Source organism: Elgaria multicarinata, chromosome 4, assembly GCF_023053635.1.
Source record: "Elgaria multicarinata webbii isolate HBS135686 ecotype San Diego chromosome 4, rElgMul1.1.pri, whole genome shotgun sequence".
In the NCBI taxonomy this organism is placed as follows: Eukaryota; Metazoa; Chordata; class Lepidosauria; order Squamata; family Anguidae; genus Elgaria; species Elgaria multicarinata.
In genome coordinates this window covers 39,781,582-39,801,291 of record NC_086174.1, presented here as the reverse complement: position 1 = coordinate 39,801,291, position 19,710 = coordinate 39,781,582, and the positions used below count along the sequence as shown (strand labels likewise).

The 19,710-nt window shown below is 45.7% G+C and overlaps 1 protein-coding gene across 1 annotated transcript in view; it reads right to left on the bottom strand.

Moving 5' to 3' along the window:
- The window catches only part of PSEN2 (presenilin 2), a 31,307-nt gene extending 11,819 nt beyond the window's left edge, over nucleotides 1-19,488 (bottom strand). The window contains exons 1-6 of the mRNA XM_063124137.1: nucleotides 19,359-19,488; nucleotides 12,089-12,262; nucleotides 10,584-10,816; nucleotides 9,151-9,292; nucleotides 2,742-2,809; nucleotides 1,058-1,278 (exon numbers count right to left, since the gene is read on the bottom strand). Of these exons, the coding sequence (XP_062980207.1) occupies nucleotides 1,058-1,278; nucleotides 2,742-2,809; nucleotides 9,151-9,292; nucleotides 10,584-10,816; nucleotides 12,089-12,232 (808 nt within the window). The 5' untranslated portion in view covers nucleotides 12,233-12,262; nucleotides 19,359-19,488. The remainder of the gene's footprint in view (nucleotides 1-1,057; nucleotides 1,279-2,741; nucleotides 2,810-9,150; nucleotides 9,293-10,583; nucleotides 10,817-12,088; nucleotides 12,263-19,358) is intronic.
- Between the last annotated feature and the right edge of the window lie 222 nt (nucleotides 19,489-19,710).

The following is a 19,710-nucleotide window of genomic DNA, read 5'->3' as shown; positions in this document are numbered from 1 at the left end:
GGCAGCTGGTTGGCCACTGTGTGAACAGAATGCTGAACAAGATGGACCCTTGGTCTGATCCTGCAGGGCTCTTATGTTCTTGAACAATTCCTAATGAGCCCAGCATATCATGCAAACCAGGTCATAGTGTAAGACAATAATTTTCTCCTAGTATGTGTTTTACATTATTATATTTATATAATACCTTTCCTTCAGGAGCAAAAGATCTCCCCGTTTTATCCTCACAAAATCTCATGAGGTAGGTCAGGCTGAGAGGTAGTGACTGGCCCAAGGTTATTCAGTGAGAAATGAAAGGCATCTGATGGGCCTCCTCAAGCAGCAAAATACCTTGAGCTAGCCTGGGCTCTGTGGCTCTCCCCAGTCCTGTCCGGCTATTGTGTTTCAATGAACCAGTGAGGCAATCCAAGTCTGTGTCTTGAGTGAGTGAGTGTGTTTGAGAGTTTCTATATGTATGTTTTCTGTGGATGTGTGCTGTAAAAGAGGAAGGTTGCGTTTGTATTTGAGTAATCGTGTTTGTACTTGAGTTCTTTACCATGGGCATTAGTCTTCTGTTTCCAGGAAAGAATGGAAAATTATGTCCACTGAAATATGTGGTTAAAAATGTATTTGCAATATAATTGTACATGACATGGCTTTGACTGTGTGCATGCGTGCACAGATGTCATGTGTGAGTGGAGTACCAGGGCCAGAGGATGGGGGTCTACTACAAATGACGAGCCCTGGAGCCCACTGTGGCCTTGCTCCTGCCCTGACATGAACCCAGGGAGAAGCTAGGCTCACTCCCGTCATAGTAAACCATGGTTTCTCATGACATCGGAATACAGCCATTGAAACCTCAAACAGCACCCCTGAAGTGGAATGCAAAGACTGACTACTTTCCAGGATGTGGTGCAAATCTTGCCCACTTTTTACACAAAGGCCACCAGCAGGCTGGGAGAAATACTGTTGGTGCAAACACCCATTTAGGAGAGCTCCTGTATGCTGACTTTCCCACAATTAAAAAATGTGAGAAGAACACACACACACACCCAAATCTCTTCCCAATGTGCAGACATACCATAAATCGATATGGCTCCCAGAATGACCCAGGCAGACCACTCGGGCAGGTATTTAATGAAGACCAAAGCCATCAAGGCACTGATCATGATGAGATAGGCTTGCTGGAGCTGCAAGGGCCCCTTCCAGTGGATGCAAATCATCCCGACTGCTCCAAAATTCCAAATGACGAAGAAGAGGGTCGGGTAGTCCATGGCCACATTGTAGGTCTTGAGCACTTCACTGCAGAGCAAGAAACAAAAGAAGGGTTAGTCAAAGACAGACACCGAGAAGTAGCCATCAGAAGACAAAACACTACCCACATACACTATTGGCAGTCAATGACGTGGACAGAGGTCAGGGAAGAGCACTACATAAAGCTATACATTATGGGTGAAGGGAGAAGATGAGCAGGGAAGCCATTTTCAGTGGCAGCTGCATGTTCAACTCCCATAGCTCATTTCCCATTCAAACGATTGGTCCATCTAGACCAGCCTTTCTCAACCTGGGGCGCTCCAGATGTGTTGGACTACAACTCCCAGAATGCCCCAGCCAGCTCTGCTGGCTGGGGCATTCTGGGAGATGCAGTCCAACACATCTGGAGCGCCCCAGGTTGAGAACCACTGATCTAGACCCAAGGTGGGCAACACACAGGCCCAGAGGTTATCCATGCAGCCCGCTGCAGGCATCCTGGTTTCCCAGTGCTGCCCTGCCACTCTAATTCTCCCCCTGCGCACGCTGCATCTGCCACACAGGGCACATGAGGAGAGCCTTCCCTGTGCATCCTATATAGCAGGAAAGTCTGGCTCCTGCCAGCCCACCAATCAGCTGTTTGGCAGGAGCCCAGTTCTTCTGGGAAACAGGTGAGTGAAGAGGACCCTCCTCACATGCCCATTCCCCAGCATAACTTGTTCCTAAGCAGAATCTGCCCCTCCACCGGCTCACCACGCATTCCGATGGAAGCATATTCTACTGGGAAGTGGGCGCATGGGAAGAGTCATCCATGCACATGGTCACCCATTTCCCTGCAGAATGGGCCCCAACTCTGTTAAACCAAGGGGCGGCTTGGACGGTTATGATGGCATGAGTCAGTAACAAATGGGTTGAAAGCAGGGGAGAGCAGACCTCAGGCTAGAGGGATTCACATTGCTTCATTATTATTTTTACTGGAACTCCTAGGCCCACCAACCAGAGTCAGGTACAAAATGGCTGCTTGGGGTAGAGCCAAATGCAACATGGTGGATCAAAGGGCAAACTCAATTACCTACTGCAACACTGACTCCTAAACGGATGTGACCAGCAGAAACAAGTACAGATGTACATCTGAGGGCCAAGCTACTCATGTTATTCACACTTAAGGAAAAAAAACCTGGCCATATTCATTCTGAAGAAAAAGCAGCCACACGGCCATGGTCTAGATTCTAGATCATGCTCCTGATCTGGATAAGGGCTTTATGTCAGTTTCCTTCCCCCACCCAGCCCTGCTGCAATTTTCCTTGAAGATGCTTTTTACACTAAAGGTTGTGTGAGGGCCCCAAAACCAATTTGTTATAGGGCAACATAAAATAAGGTTACAAAAAAAAAGAGGGCACCTTCCAGGAGAAATAACATTGGGTGGGTGCAGGAAACTGTCAAGTGGTCCTGATCCAGATCTAATCCTGATCCAGCCAAGCTGCTTGGAATCAACAGCTCTCACTGAGGCTTACCCAAGATAGATGTAGGTGAAGAGGAACAGCAGCATCAGAGACGAGAGAATCAGCCAGCCGTGAATGAACTGTCGAGCAGAAGAAGACAACGGCAGTGACATTTGGCGAAGTGGCTGCTGGGCCCATGAAATACGTCAGCAATGATGGGCTTTGGCTCGACCCTCCTTCAGGCCTCTCTATGACCCCTTGATGTTTGATGGCCTTCCCTTTCCAATACTGCAGGGCAGCCTTCTGCAACCTGGCACCCTTCTGATGGCTCATACGAAAAGTCCCATCGCCCACAACTGTCCATGCTGGCTGTGGCCGATGGGAGTTCTAGTCCAAAACAGTTGGAAGGTAGCGGAAGGCTTTCACAGGGCTTCATTGCCACCACACTTTCAGCGTCGCTATGGTTAATGGCAAGAGCAATGGAAGATGCGCCTATCAAGCACCAGGCTTCAAAACACCTTCACTCAGAAGGTGAAAGACAGAGAGGACACTGAACATGATGGGATGGCCATATTTTACCTCTGACTCGCTTTCTGGAATGTTTACAAGTGTGGAGAGCCAGTGCATCAGACTGGTTCTCCCAATGTTGGACGCCAACTCCCATCAGCCCTAGTCAGCACGGGCAATGGTGAAGGATAATAGAACTTGTAGTCCAAGAACATCCAGAGGGCCACAAGTTGCCCACCTCTGTGGTATATATTCTTTCTAGAGCCCATCTTTTTGCCCAAAAGTACTCAAAATGGCTTTCCAACTAACCCACCTCAACAATTATTAAAATATTACTTAAAACGAAAGGACAGAAGAACACCAAAAGCATCAACGTCTTTGCAAGGGGAAGGTCAGCTAATTTTACCTTTGTTTTTGGCTTCCCAGGATGTGGGCTGAAATCAACGTGTGAGGTTTGGTATTTCTGTCATGGAACAAACCGGTTTTGCATAAACCAGGTGGTAGTCAGTCTCTGTCTCTCTGTATATTGTAGCCATATACTGTAGCTTGCCAGGGCCACCAACTTGGATAGCTTAAAAAGGGTGTTAGACAAACTCATGGAGGAGAAGGCTATCAATGGCTACTTACCCTGATGGCTATATATTGCCTGCAATACCAGGGGCAGTATGCCTCCGTACGCCAGTTGCTGAGTGAGGAACATAGGTGGGAGGCAGCTATTGCTCTCATGTCCTGCTTGTGGGCTTCCCATGGGCATCTGGTTGGTCCCTGTGCAAACGTAAAGCCGGACATGACAGGGCTTTGATCTGATCCAGCAGGGCTCTTCCTTCTCTCTGAAGGAGAGCCTTTCCTTAGATCAGCCTTGCCATGCCTTGCAACTTTCAGGAGAGACTCTTCTCCAGGTATCCTGGTTAGGGGAAATATGTTACGGAACACTGAGAGAGCCTTCTCTGTGGTGGCTCCCCGCAGTGCGACTGGTGCCGACTCTGCAGTCTTTTCAGCACTGGATTGAAACAATTTTATTTGCCCAGGCATTTTAAGTGGGGCTATGTCAGTCAGTCTGTTCTGCTGTTTTAACTCCCTCTCAACTATTTTACAATGAGGACTTTGGTTTTTTTTGTGCATTTTACTTTGGTGTGACTTGTTTGGGCCATGTTTGTTGCATAAAATTATTAATTAATAATTAAAATTATAATAAAATTATAATCTGTCCCCTGATCACTCCTCATTTGAAATTTATGTTCAAGACGTTTGCCTTTCTAGGTGATCTGTCAGACTGCCTTAGTCCCCCGTTCCTATAATCTGATGTCATTCCCAGGTACGCTCTCAGCCTCCTCCCACCATCAACAGCTAACTTAATGATTATCCTTCTATCTCAATCTCCTTATTATACAAATTTACTGTACAGCCATCAGGAAACCTGCAAGGACCACTGAGATCCAAAGCTTTGCAAAGGGCTGCATTTGCTACAAGAAGTACTTTCTATCTATTTCTTTCATCATTAAATGTTACAGCAACCGGCTACCTTTCCTTGATTAAAATTCGCTCATTTGGGGGGAAAAACATTCCAGTAGATCATGCAAAACAACTAATTAACCACACACACCCCTACTCTCCCCTTTTTTAAAAAAGCAGTGCAAATGCTGAAGCAAGTCAGACTGAAACCTGCCATTCTCTGACTCATCCTCACTATTCACAGGGAACTGCTGAATATATTCTCAATGATGACCAACCATGTACTGTAGCCTGCTAGCTCTCTCTCTCTCTCTTTTGCAATTCCAAGGCAGATGGAAAGCACAGGCAGTCTAATCAAGCCCCCTTGCGGACCACCATATATGGCTAGTAAGCTGCATTTGGCTTGATGGGATACAAGTTGCGCAGGCTTGTTTAAGAATACCAATTTCATGCTTCAACGCAATTAATTGCCTTGACTTATTGTGGAATGAAGTGCTCTTTATCTGGTCCGAATACTCAATGTTAAAAATTTAACTCTTGCACATATGTAGGGAGAAAGCACTCCTACAAAGCTTCATGTCAGGCTAAACCCATGGAAATAGCTTCCTTCTTTACCCCAACTTTGCAATTTTAAAAATATTGCAGACAGCCACAAAACTAATGAGCCATAGAGGTCTATGCTATTCTGCAGCCTTCCTGAATATCTAACGGCATTCTGCTGCCTTCCTGAATATCTAACTTTATTGCTGTCAACAAAAGTCACTCTGTACGCCTTATTACAGGGCTGCGGAACATTAAAAAAGCCCTGCTGGATCAAGGGTCCATCCATCCAGCATTCTGTTTAAACAGCATTCGGTTTGGGGCCAAGTTATTTGAAGGAACTCCTCCTCCCATATGTATCTGCCCGGACCTTAAGATTATCCACAGGGGCCCTTCTCCATCAGCCCCTGCCAAAGGAAGCGAGGCAGGTGGCTACTAGGAGGAGGGCTTTCTCCACTGTGGCACCCCGGCTGTGGAATGAGCTCCCCAGAGAGGTCCGCCTGGCGCCTACACTGTACTCCTTTCGTTGCCAGCTGAAGACTTTTTTATTCTCTCAGTATTTTAACACTTAATTTTAACTTAAATTTAAATTTTACTGTTCTAATTCTGTATTTTAATCTTATATCAATTTTAATCTTATATCAATTTCTGCTGCGTGGTTTTATCCTGGTTGTGCTTTTCATACCACATTTTGTATTTGTGTTTTTAGACTGTTAGTTGTTTTACGATGGTTTTAATTTTTGTGAACCGCCCAGAGAGCTTCGGCTATTGGGCGGTATAAAAAATGTAATAAATAAATAAATAAATAAACCAACTGCTTGTGGGAAGCACACAACCAGAACATGAGTGTAGCACCAGCTCAACTAAAAACTTTTCTTTTTCCTAAAGCTTTTAAAACTTGATGTTGTGCAGACTTAATACTGTTAGTTTTACCCTACCCTGTGCCTCCTTACCCTACCCTGTACCTGTTTGCATTCTCTTCCCCTCCTTATTATTTTACTATGATTTTATTAGATTGTAAGCCTATGCGGCAGAGTCTTGCTATTTACTGTTTTACTCTGTACAGCACCATGTACATTGATGGTGCTATATAAATAAATAAATAATAATAATAATAATAATAATAATAATAATAAGATGTTCCCCAGTAATTGGTGTTCAGAGGCATAGGACATATCTAACACGAGCCCTATATCCCGGGATCGTCCCTGTGCATCCAAATGACACACAGGGGATCATGGGAGCAGGCAGGGATGATCCCTCCATTTTCCTGGGGTAATCCTTAGGCGTAGAAAGGGCCATACTGTCTCCAATACTGCAGATAGCACAGAGCCATTGCGATTAGTAGCTTTATCCGCCATGAATTTGTTTCATTCCCTTTTAAAGCCATCCAAATTGGTGGCCCTCACTTCAACTTATGACAGCAAATTCTATAGTTTAATTACGCACAGTGTGAAGAAGTCCTTCCTTTCATCTGTCCTGAAACTCCCACCGATCAGCTTCATGGGATGACCCCGGTTTCTATCATTATAAAAGTGGGAGAAAAATGTCTTCCTATCCACTTTCTCTGTACCATATAATTTTGTACAGGTCTATGATGTTTCCCCTTATTTGCCTTTTTTCCCTAAGCTAAACAGTCCCAGATGTTCTAATTTTTTCCTCAAAGAGGAAATGTTTCAGCCCCTTGATCATTTTAGTTGCCCTGTTTCTGCAATTTTTCCAACTCTACAATATCCTTTCTGAGGTGTGGTGACCAGAACAGTACACAGTATTCCAAGTGTGGCTGTGCCGTAGATTTGTATAAGGGAATTATGATTTTGACAGTTTTATCTTAATTATGTCCAACATCAAATTTGCCTTTTTCACTACAGCCGCCCACTGGATCAATATTTTCATCAAGCTGTCCACCACAACCTCAAGATCTCTTTCTCGGTCAGTCACCACTAGCTCAGATCCCATCAGTTTATATGTGAAGCTGGGGATTTTTGCCCCAGCTTCCATCACTTTACACTTGCTTACAGTGAATCGCAATTGCCATTTTGATGCCCATTCTCCTGGTTTGGAGAGATTTTTTTGGGGAGTTCCTCACAATCCCCTTTTTTAAACCACCAAGTTATAAAGCACTGGTCCTAACAGCAATCCCACTGTTTACAACCTTGCAGTGAGACCTGATCACTTATTCCTACTCTCTACTTTCTGTTCTTCTCCAGTTACTGATCCATAAGAGAACTTCTCCTCTTATTCCATGATGGCTAAGTTGGCTCAGGAGTCTTTGATTAGGGACTTGGTCAAAAACCTGTCCAAGTCCAAGTAAATGCCTGGCCCTCCAGATGAACTTGGACTCCAGTTTCCATCAGCCCCAGCTAGCCTAGCTATTAGTAAGGGATGATGGGACTTGTGGCCCTCCAGATGCTCTTGAACTACATATTCCTACCTCTTGATGCAATTGCACCAAGTCTTGCTGGGTAGCTTGAAGCTATGCATCCTAAGTTATGGAATATAATTTTTATATCTTTATTACATTTCTATACCATCCAATAGCCAAAGCTCTCCAGGTAGAACACAACAATTAAAACCATAAAATACAACACACTAAAATTCAATATAAATGTTTAAAACTATAGTATAAAATAATAAAAAAAAAAACTAGCAACAGGATAAAGATTTGAAATACAGTAACAGGTTTAAAAGAACAGAAACTGAAAGACTAAAATGCCTGGAAAAATAAGAAGGTCTTCACCTGGCACCAAAAAGAGCATAACATAGGTGCCAGGTGAGCCTCTCTAGGAAGATCATTCCATGACTGGGGTGCCACAACAGAAAAGGCCCTCTTTTAGTAACCACCCACCTCACTTCCTTTGGAAAGGGACCGCTGAAGACGATCCTAGGGTCCATGTAAGTATATATGGGAGGAGACGATCCTTCAGGTATCCTGGCCCCAAGCTGCTTAGGGCTTTGAATGTTAATACCAGCAGCTTGAATCGAGCCCAGAAATGGACTGACAGCCAATGCAGACGAAAAAGTACAGGCATAATACGATCACATTGTTGATGGGGATGGGCCAATCTCGCTGCCTTATTTTGGACCATTTTCAAAGGCAGCCCCATGTATAACATATTGCACTTATCCAGATGAAAAGTTACCAGAGCATAGATAACTGTAACTAGGCTATCTCTGCCCAGATAAGGACATCGGTCAATCAATCAATAAAAGGCGCTCTGTGCCACCAAGTCCACCTGTGTTCTGTGCCACCAAGTGCACCTGTACCTCTAGTGACAATGCTAGTTCCAAGAGCACCCACAAACTACAAACCTGATCCTTTAGGGGGAATGCCACCAGCCTCAAAATTTGGTAATCTCCCTTCTTTACTCTGAATACCAAGTTATCACTCATTTTTTTCCCATCAGAACTGGAGACTTCAAAAAGCCTTCAAAAAGCCAGCTGTGCCCACCCCTACCCCAAAATCCATACTCCCGACATAACAATTATGATTAGAAAAACCTTCATTCTGACCAACAGAAATGAAGGCTCTCAAAGACAGATCCAGGATTTAAGCCACTGGCAATGACTCCAGGTGCAGGGCCTTTAATGGCTACTGCCTGTGACTTCACCAACACACTTCCCACCCTAGAACAGTTCTGTAATAGTTTGCTAATTGCTCTTGGGTGAAGTTTTGTGAAATATAAATGTATAAAACTAACCATCTGCAGTATGAGAATAAATCACCATTTAGCCTGAAAGCATACAAGGCAAGTTGTGATGATCCATTGTAAAGACTGCCAAGATATTATGTCTGTATTCACGCTGAAAGAGTTGCTGAACATCATCGAGTGAAGACATGCCTACTTAATTTTCATGTTAATTAAAATTTACTTAATTTTCATGTTAATTAAAATTTACTTAATTTTCATGTTAATTAAAAATTAAATTAAAAAATCATTCAACATTTGAAAGTCCTAGTCAATCTATTAATCAGCCTTACCTTGTAGCAACGGTATTTGTATAACAAAACCAAGAAGATTGTCATCACTACTATGACACTGATCATGATGATGGTGTTCAACACAGAGCTCAGGAGACGCTGGCCCACATAGGGTGTATCTTCACTAAAAGGGGTATAAATCCTGCAAGAAAACCAGAACACCTCTACATAAAGGCAGGTTGCACTGGCACACTGGCCATAGAGACAAATTATACTTCCCAAGTTGTGTGGTGGAAGAGCAATGATACTGAACCCAGTATACAACCCCAACCCAAACTAGGAGATAACAGAAATGATTGGTGTTTTCTAGACTTTGAGCTAACCCTACCATTAGGTAGGTGAGGTGACCTGCCCCAGGTGGCAATAAACAGTGAATAATGGGCGAAATTCCATCAGCAGTGTCCGTTCCATTGGTGGACAGACACTTGGTATGTCTACACCTACGGGCTTTCTAGGTCTCGGGGGGTGGGGGGGAGGAACTCAGGCTTTCTGGCTTCCATGATCCTCCCCCAGTGTCCATATGCCTGCGTGATGTCCCGGAAGGAAAGAGGAACATCCAGCGTGGCGCATGGGTTTTTCTGGAAGGAGGAGCTGGTCATGCAATTACACAGCCCTGATCCTCTGAAGGTTTTTTTTAAACAAACTTAAAACCAAAGTGCCAGCAGCCATCCTGGGGATGGTGAATTTGCTCCTCCCCCCAGTGGGCACGGAGTCACCCTGTGCAGCTCCGTGCCCTTTTAAAGAGCCCCACTACTCGAAGGGAGGACCTGGGAGCACTGGCCACACCGGCCGCGGCCCTCGGGGTTCTCCCAGGACCATGGGAAAACCAGGAAATCCATTGTTTCAATTATCCCGGGGAAAGTCTCTGGTCATCCCCAGTTGACCCCGGGATCCCCTGTGCATCATTTGGATACACAGGGATGGCCTAGAGATGACTCCAGGATAAACGGATAAATCCAATATTGAATGGATTCCCACTCCCACGTATAGCCCTCCATGCACCTCCAAGCTTCTCCAGATGGCCACGCCCCTTCCCCTGGCCCCACACCTTTCCTGAACTGCCAATCATTTGGTGGTTTCCTGGCTTTGGCGCAGGCTTTTCGCATTCTAAAAGCTTGAAATCCCTTTCCTGAGGCTTAATTGCTGAGAATAAGAGATTTAGGATAAAATAGGCTGGCATTTCTGGCCCCACCATTTTTGCCTTTGGCCCCGCCCACTACTGGACTGCAGCTCCCAAGAGCTTCTCCGCAATTGAATTTGGCCCTCAGGGTGAAACGGTTCAATGCCCCCAGCATAGAGATTAGCACTGGGACAACAAGGGATCCTAGGTGAATTGCAAAGGAAGAGTCTGGATGCAGCCCTAAGTTAAAGGGCGCTCAATTGGATCATTCATCCAATGTAGCGCACACCAGGGTTAGGCGGGCGTTACTTACAGCTGTCCATTCTTCTCCGTGTAGAAACGCACCGATTTTATGGTTGCCACCACCACAATCATGCACAGCGTCACAGGCACAAACAGCATGATCACGTGCTTCGCTCCATATTTTAAGGTCAGTTCTTCCTCCTCGTTATCCAGGACAACGGGTCCCGGCAGCGCTCTTTCCGAGTCAGACACGTTTCCATCAGGAATTTTGTTCGAGCTGCTGCTGCTGCCAGTCTGCCTTTTCTACAATGAGAACACACCCAGAGGGGTTAGCAGCTGGCAGGTCCAGGCCAAATCTGCCCCTTCCAGGAGTTACTGCCTGGACTACCAGCTGCCCACCCAAGCCGCCTCCATATCCCAGTGCCAAAACTAGACAGCTAGAAGTTGGGAAAGAGACAGAAGGGGAGGTGGGAAAGCAAGGAGGAGGCAGGTAAGAGCAGCAGTAATAGAAGAGCTGTATGGTCACAGGGGTGCCAGTGGCTCGTTTTCGGTGCAGGAGGAGGAGGCCGCCCGCCCAGGATCTTCTCCCCAGTTGGTCTAGCCACTGATAAAAAAATGTACAACATACTTAAGCCACTGGTTTGCTTTAAGGTAAAAAATGCTTGCTTCTTTCCCCATCCTCCTTCCCATTGGCTTAGTATCAAAGTTACAACATGGCTTCTCGTAACAACACAAATGCTCTAGTTCAGCTGCTGAGCCACAAACTTCTCCAGGTTCATTTGTACCATGAAACGTATCGGTTCGTTCTATGGCAGGGATGGATGTCAAGAGCAGGCCTGTGCCAAAAGCAGATAGGTTACCCCTTTTCTCCTTCTGCCACCTGTTACCTCCCCACCACCCACCTCCACACTTCCTGCCTTGTGGGATACCCTCGAAAGGGCAGACTGCTCTGGCCAGAGGTCTGAGCTGATCGCATGTAGGAAGCTTTTGAAATTAGGCTGTGGGCCATAGGCTGCCCAACCCTGTTACACGGTTTACTACCTGGTAACCCAAAAAGTAGCCAATGTATCAAGTGGGCTGTAGCTCAGTGTGATAGAGCACATGCTTGGCATGAAGAAGACACTCGGCTCAATCCCTGGCTTCAGGAAAGAACTCTGCCTGAAACCCTGAGAGCTGCTGCCAGTCAGTGTTGACATTACTGGGCTAGATGTACCAACGGTCTGACTCAATATAAAGCAGCTTCCTAGGTTCCAGATAAATTTTTATCAGTAAGATTATTTCCTCTGTCTGTACAGCCCTGCCATGAGATGACCCACCCAACAAATTAATCATTCTGGAGGGGGGGGCATTATTGTGCCAGACAAAGCCCACTGTCCACACACTGTCTGCCCCTATCCTACAGTCTTTGAGCATCAACAGGAACACCACCTCCACCTGGAGTCATACATTTTAGCACTTCAAAGAGAGATACAAAGGAGCAAACTCAGGAAAGCACTCGCAGATGGATCCCACACAACGAACAGGACCAGCACGATATCAAACAGCCTCTTCTTCCCAGAAGCTGATTCCACCTACCTTGTGTGTGTGAGTTTCTGCCGTTTCGGATGCTGGCACACCATCATGGTAGGCAGGTAGAAGGGGACTCCCGGACGACATCAGGGATGTTCTCTCATTGCAGGGTTCCTCTTCGCTGTCTGAATTATTCATGAAGGTGATCATGTTTCCTTCTTCCCAGAGAAACTTGCAAAGCTATATTAAAGCACAAAAACCCTTCAGTGAACAGCAAGAAAAAGTCAAACAATGACAGAGACAGGAGAAGCAATGCCAAATTAAGGTTTTCAGTGGGCAGAGATCTCCATAGGAAGTTCTAGCACAAGGGCCCTCAACCTTTTTGGCTGGTGGGCACATTTGGAATCTTGAGAGAGTGTCATGGGCCCTCTCACAAAATGGCTTCCATGATGGGCATGGCCAGTCTCAAAACAGTCATTTCACAGAAGGCAAACTGGCAAGGCTAAAAGAAAAGCCCTTTGCCTGAGGACCTAGGTACAAGGCGGGGGCGGAACTCGAAAAGAAAAAAAATGACCTTGGGAACCTAAACGTAGATGCTGTCGGAGGGCAGCACTTAGTTTTGCGTCCCAGTAAAAAGAAAAAAGAAAATTCATTTAAAAATTGTAATGAATAAAATTTAAATTAGGAAGGTCAGGAGCCTGACAGGTGCCAAGAAACGAGAACATTGGTGCGGCACTGGAGACCCCAGTTCTAGCTACGGCTGAATCCTATCATGGCTGCCTAAGCAGAACCAGGATCCTGTATCCTTGCTGCCCTAGATCAGGAATCCACCAGAGCCTGAAGCATTCGTGAAGCAGTGTCACAAATTCCAATTGGGAACTACCTGAGAAGAGGCAAAACACTTCCCTGGTTTCAAGGCTTCACTATTAACAACACAGAGCATGAACAACCACTTCATTTGCCTTTGGACAAAGCCACAGAGCACATGGCTGAGCTGCTGCACTACACAGACAGGTATGAAGCATCAGTTGCTATGGCAACATCCTTTGTTGGCCCAGCTCCCTGGTACCCTAACCTTGTTCCTGGCCTTCCCTTGCAGCTGCTGCCTATCCAAACAGACTTTGCTTAACACGTATTTCCAGACCCTGAACAGCCCTTGGCTGACTGGCTCTCCTGTATTCTGTTTAAGCCTTTGCCTTCGAAATTCCTTAGCCAATCCATCAGTCTCTCAGCTACCGATCTTTAGAAGCACTTGCAACTTCCACCTGTTAGATTCGGGTCTGAATAGCAAAAGGCGTTGAAATCAACAAGGAAGGGGAACACTTCCTCCCCTCATATCTTCCTGTCTCCTGGACCCAGTGCAAGAGGCAAGGGCTGGCTCCTGCCATCTAATGCCTGTTTTTTTTCCATTTCTGCTGCAGCCACCTACCAACTGCCTCACTCCTTTCCACCTCTATCCCCCCCCTCCACACAAACACCACCCATTTTCCCATCCCACAGCTGCATCTGAAAAACCATATGCGAAATCCTAGTGGCTACAGCTGCAGAATATCACACGAGTGGGCTATTAGACTGGTAAATATCGGAGAGATGCAATGTGGCACAGGAATACAAGATGTGGCGATGGCCACCAATTTGAATGGCTTTAAAGGGGGGTTGGATAAATTCCTGGAGAAGAAGGCTATCAATGGCTACTAGTCCTGATGCCTCTGTGCTACCTCTGGTATCAGAGGCAGTTGCTGGGGAACATGGGTGGGAGGGTGCTGTTGCACCATGTCCTGCTTGTGGACCTCTGGTCGACAGCTGTTCGGCAACTGTGTGAACAGAACGCTGGACTAGATGGACCCTTGGTCTGATCTAGCACGGCTCTTCTCATGCTCTTAACAACAGAAGCTGCTTTGTACTGAAGTCAGATCACTGGTCCATCTAATCCAGTATTGTCAACTCTGAAACATTTCGCTCATCACACATACTGGAGGGTATGCTGAACTGTACAGCCACTCAGCCTGCTTTTTCTGATGCTCAGTGTCAGGGTACCGGTTGGCATGCAGAAGGTTCCAGGTTCAATCTTCAGGCAGTGCTGAAAAAATACCTGCCAAACTAAACATCCATCAACTCCTGCATAGGTGGAACTATGCATGATTGTTTTCCCTACTCTCCTGCAATTCAGTCAAGACCATGGTGCATGGGATGGTCCATAGAGAGGGAGCTGCTACACTGAAGGTTCTACTCGGGTGAATTCCAACTGGGCCGTGGGTCCATGTGGAACTACCAGGAATGCCTCATTTGATAATAGTCTTGAAAGGGAAAAGGTGCTCTCTCAGGTACCCTGGTCCCAAGTTGTTTAGGGCTTTATACACTAGTAAAGAAACCTTAAACCTGGCCCAGTAGTGAATAGGTAGCCAATACAGTTCCCCCAGCAAAGGAGTTGTAGGTTGAAAAGCCCTTATAGCTCTTTCTTTGCCACAGATTTTGTTCAGCCTAATTATTACTTTGAACAAGGCCTCCAAGGAGACCTGGATTCTATTCCAAGCTCTGCTTGTTAACTTGATTTATTATAAGCTACAGCAGCCCTCCCCAACCCAGTGCCCTCCAGATAGTTTGGACTTCAAGCCACTGCCAGTATGGCCAATGGTCAGGAATCCTGGAAATTGTAGACAAAAATATCTGGAAGGAATCAACTTGGGGGAGGCCGAAATAATTAATTTTGTTTCCCATTATCTTGTTTCCATATATCTGCACCCCTGTTTTAAAGGCAGGGATGGGTAGAAGATAGATCTCAGGATGAATTGCAATAGATTAGGCCAGGCTTTCTGACTTTCAACAGTTTAACACAAACAAGTTTTTGTTTTTTTTTAAAAAAAGAAAAGAAACTGCTGCTGTGGCTGGCCTTGTTCTAATCACATCTCTAAGCCTCAGTGTTCCTCAGAGTTTTAATTGGTTGCCTTTGGCCAGATCTTTATGCATTTCTGCCAGCCATTTTCGAGTTTTGTACAAGAATCCCTGATCTGAAGCAAGTGAGATGCAGAGTTGTATTTTTATATCCAGATTATCCCAGTTGTATTGCTCATGGGATGCAGAAGGGAAATGGCTTTGCCCATGAACACCATTTTTACATTTAGCTCCACTCCCATCACTTGGGGTGTATGTGTGTGTATGAACGTGTGCACTGTCTACTTATATACTAGCATGTCAATAGTTTTTATATTATGTACAGTATTTTCTTTAAGGTTTGTAGTTTTCGCAAACCCCACAGAAAGTTTGGTATTGGGTAAAGTGACCATATGAAAAGGAGGACAAGGCTCCTGTATCTTTAACAGCTGGTGTCATTTGTATGCATGCAGCACCTGGTGAGAATCCCTCTTCATAACAACAGTTAATGTTGCAGGAGCCCTGCCCTCTTCAGCTAGAGTGACCAGATATAAAAGAGGGCAGAGCTCCTGCACCTTTAACTGTTGTTATGAAGAGGGATTCTCAGCAGGTGCTGCATGCATACAAATGACACCAGCTGAAATTCCCTTTTCTATATAACCGTTAAAGATACAGGAGCCCTGTCCTCTTTTCCATATGGTTACTCTAGCATTGGGCGATAACAGAAATGTAATAAATGAAATAAAATGATGGCAGTTGTAGACCAAAAACATCTGGAGGGCCTCAAATTACCCACCTCTGCTATAGCTGCGGAACCTTGGGGTTCTCGTTAAAAGGAGACCCTACCAGCTTGAGGTCTGCGCACGCCAGCTTGAATGCAGGGACAGCAGCTGTAGCCAAGTGGTAGAGCACCTACTTTGTGTGCAAAAGGCCCCAGGTTCAATCCCCAGTGTCTCTAGATAGGGTTAGGAAAGAATCCTACTTGAAACCCTGGAGAGCCGCTGCCAGTCAGTGTTGTCAATACTGGGCTAGATGGACCAAGTTCTTGACTCAGTATAAAGCAGTATCCTATGTTCCTATGGCAGACAGAGCCGCTGGAGACAGGATACCAATAAAAACATTTATCTGACGAGAACAAAGGTGTTCTTTCATCCATAAACAAAAGGTCATTATAGCAAAGCAAAGAGGTACTTCAGAGTAAACGGAACAGAAACAACCAAATCCAGCTTGTCTATAAAAATTGTATCTGCAAGGATTAACCACTGCCTTTCTCTGCAGTGAAAAGTTGCTTTCGTTTTTAACCCCAGTGTGCCTTTCTAAACTAAGAACCCTTTCAAGCTTGAAATGAAATATTTCTTAAAAAATCAAATTGATACACAGGTTGTGAATGAGCATGAATTAAATGTCAAAGTGTCAATCCTGAAAGTGAAAAGACAGCTCCTCAAAGTGCCATCCTATACACATGTACTTGGAAGTGAATCCCGCTATGCATACCAGGCTTTGTGCTAAGGTAAGTGGGATAAGACTACAGCCTGAACACCCAAGATTAAGGGGTGTAATCCTATGCATTTTACCTGGGAGCAAGCCCAACTGAAGACAGTTGTACTTTTGAATAAACATGCATAGGATTGTTTAGGCTAGACTCAGGGTAGCTTTACATGAACTGGTATTAGGTTGGGAGTCAGGGTAATTTTAAGAGAACTGGAAGTGGCTGTCAAATAGTTCCTGTGGATTTTCCAAACCCCGAAAAACCTGTCCACCAGAGATGAAAGTGGCAAGTGTACATACCTTGGCCACTGATCTCTCTTCCAAACTGCTTTCAGCAATCTGAAGAAATGACTGTCTGCCTTCAGCTTTAGAAACTAGGGGAAAGACTCATCTGTTGAAGACATGCTAATTAGAGCTCAGGTGTATGTTGTGCTACATTGGCTGATTAGGCATCCCTGTTTGGATTAGCAGCAATCAGCAAGGGGACTGAGATACTCCTGTGTAGCTTGTACTGATGCCGAGCTTCGGTTCAGTTCAACCCGGTCTTGAACATGCGTTAAGATTTGTGGCAGTAGTGCATACATGCTTAGAATTTATTTCTTTTGGAAATAGACACAATCTGATCCCCTTAGAGTGCAATCCCGATGCATGTTTAGACAGAAAAAAACTTTTGTAGGATTTCTTTTGTCTAAACATGCATAGGATTGTGCCTTTATGCAGCAATTCAGTCCTTTAAGTCCAGTCACTCCCATCTGCAGTAGCGCCCACTTATCCGCATGGCAAACAGGATTAATGGCAAAACAAGTGTGGAATGTGTGGTTGTGCATGCCACCTTTCAACTCTCCATGCAGGGCTATCACAGGCCTTTTTGAGGAATGCTTCCCACCAGCAGAGGCTGCCGGCTTCGATGTCAGTGGGGCAGTGAATCCATGCCAGGTTTCAGACACAACTCTAAAGGAGCTATCCAAGGTGCTTTAGAGTGCTGACTGAAACTCAGAGTGGATCACCACCCCATGACATCGGAGCCACCAGCCTCCACTACTTCCCACACTTCTTACCACTGGTGCAACAAGAAAAAGAAAAACATGCAGATAATATTGGTCTTGCCGTTCTCCCACTGTTCTCTTTCAGTATCACACTTTCTCATCTTTCACCATGCCACTTTTTAGAAGACACAGGTATGAATTTAAGAAGTACCTCTGAACATGTGCAGAGTGCCTTCTCTCACCACTGAGCTACTGCAGCCTGCTCCTATAAATGGTAGGGCTCCAAAGAAAATACAAAGTGTAGCACCTTTCTTTTTAAAAACATCTGAGGAGATACACTGTTCTGATGGTGTTCTTCCATAACTCGGCTAAACTTTCAGACCTGTACACTTTCACCAGTGCTTCTTGTTATGCACCCATCTGGAATTGTGGGCAGCTACTTTGCCCCTACACACCAGTGCAAGCTACTTAGAAGTCACTACAATACAAAAAAGCATTTTGTTAATTATGTGCCACGTTAGACCAATGCAAAATTTGAAGAGTCAGTTGCAAATGTACAGTTCTAAAATATGCTTAATGGTTTCACTGAAATTTATAATTTTAGGATTAAGGTGCCAGACAGATTCTTAAGGCTGCAATTCTATAGACATTGGGAATAAGCCCCACTGAACTTAATGGGGCTTACTTCTCTGAGTAGACAGGCATAGGATGGCACTGTAATTATCTGCTTCCTCCTTATAAAGAGACCCACGTCATAACAAAGGGACTTTAGACATGTTTAGTTTCAATCTACTTATGAATACTGATGATAATATCAGGCCTTAGAGTCTGAATTTTCCTGCCATACAACCCTATTTCCATAATTATGTCACTCAGAGAGCTGTTTCATACAATTCATTCCCTATGGGGATGGCACTTCTGTGAGAAGTAACATGTAGGTTACACACATGTGTAGATTGTAACAAAATCCTACACTTAGGTAAACTGCATGTACACAGTGGGAAGTCAAATTACAAGCAATCACAATTTTTAAGAACAAAATTAACATGCAGAAAAACTGTAGCTAGCGGTTATAGTTGTCACAGGATTGCAGCAGCTATGCTGTAGAATCACTGAGAGCTAGTGTGGTATAGTGGTTAGAGTGTAGGACTGGGACTTGAGAGATCCAGGTTCTAGTCCCCCACTCTGCCATGAAGCTCACCAGGTGACTGTGGGCCAGTTGCTGACCCTAACCCTAACCTAACCCACAGGGGTGTTGTGAGGATAAAATGAACAGGAGGAGGGAATCATACATGCACCTTGGGAGGAAAAGGCAGGATATAAATGTAGACAACAACAACAATAATTGCAGCATATCTTTTCAGTGTTCCCAGATACCCCAGGGAATCCTGGATAGTGTAACATACACATACATTTGCTATAGTTAAATAGGCTTTTAGAAGCCACAACAGCCTGGAATACACTTTCTGCTTCCTCGGGAGATAAAACAATTCATTGCAGAGCTTGTACTTTCAGCAATAAGCGTTGGCTGCCCCAGACATCCTTTTCGAGCTATGCTTGCACAGAAGAGAGGGAAGGGCGCTTTTATGTTGACACCGCAGCTGACCGCATCCTTCCCCCTCCCCCGCCCCGTCGTAAAGAGGAAGCGTTACAGCACAACCCTATCCATATCCCTTCAGAAGCAAGCCAACTCGGCTTACTCCGGGCTAACAGTGCCCAGGAGGCAGCCTGGTCCACTCCCCACAGGAAGGCCCGTGGAAAGCTCTACTCGCAGGAAGAGCTCGCTCCACATCCCCGCTACCCTTCTTCAGGGCGCCCCGTCCCGCGACCTCCCTTGGCTCGGTCTGGATTAGCCACCTGCAACCCCGGCCCCGATCCAGCCAAGGCGCTGAGGTGCAAAAGCCCTAAAGCCAAAAAGACTCCCGGAAGTCGGCTGGCGGGGTGGACGGACACGGCAACGCTTTCTCGGGGTTGACCACATACAGACTTACGGGCAAAGCTTTCTCTGGCTCGAGCACCGCGCGCCCCGACCGTCTCCCCCGACCGCTGCTCCAGCGACTCAGAGCCACGAGTTCCAGGGGCTGCTCAGCTGACCCCTCCGCTAGTTAAAGCCCCGACAGCTCATCGCCGCCCCTCATTGGCTCCGACACGTTCTATTTCGGGAGGTTGGTTTCGGATCAGCGCGCCGTTCGATTGCTCCGGCTGGCTGTCACTCACAGAAAGCCTCCTGCCTCCAGCTCTTCGTCCAATGACGGAGAGGGGCAAGGCAGCAGCCTGCCAATGAGCAACAAGCCCTGCCAGAAGTGCCTCTCTTGGGTTTAAAGGGTTCTGCTGCAGGCGAGA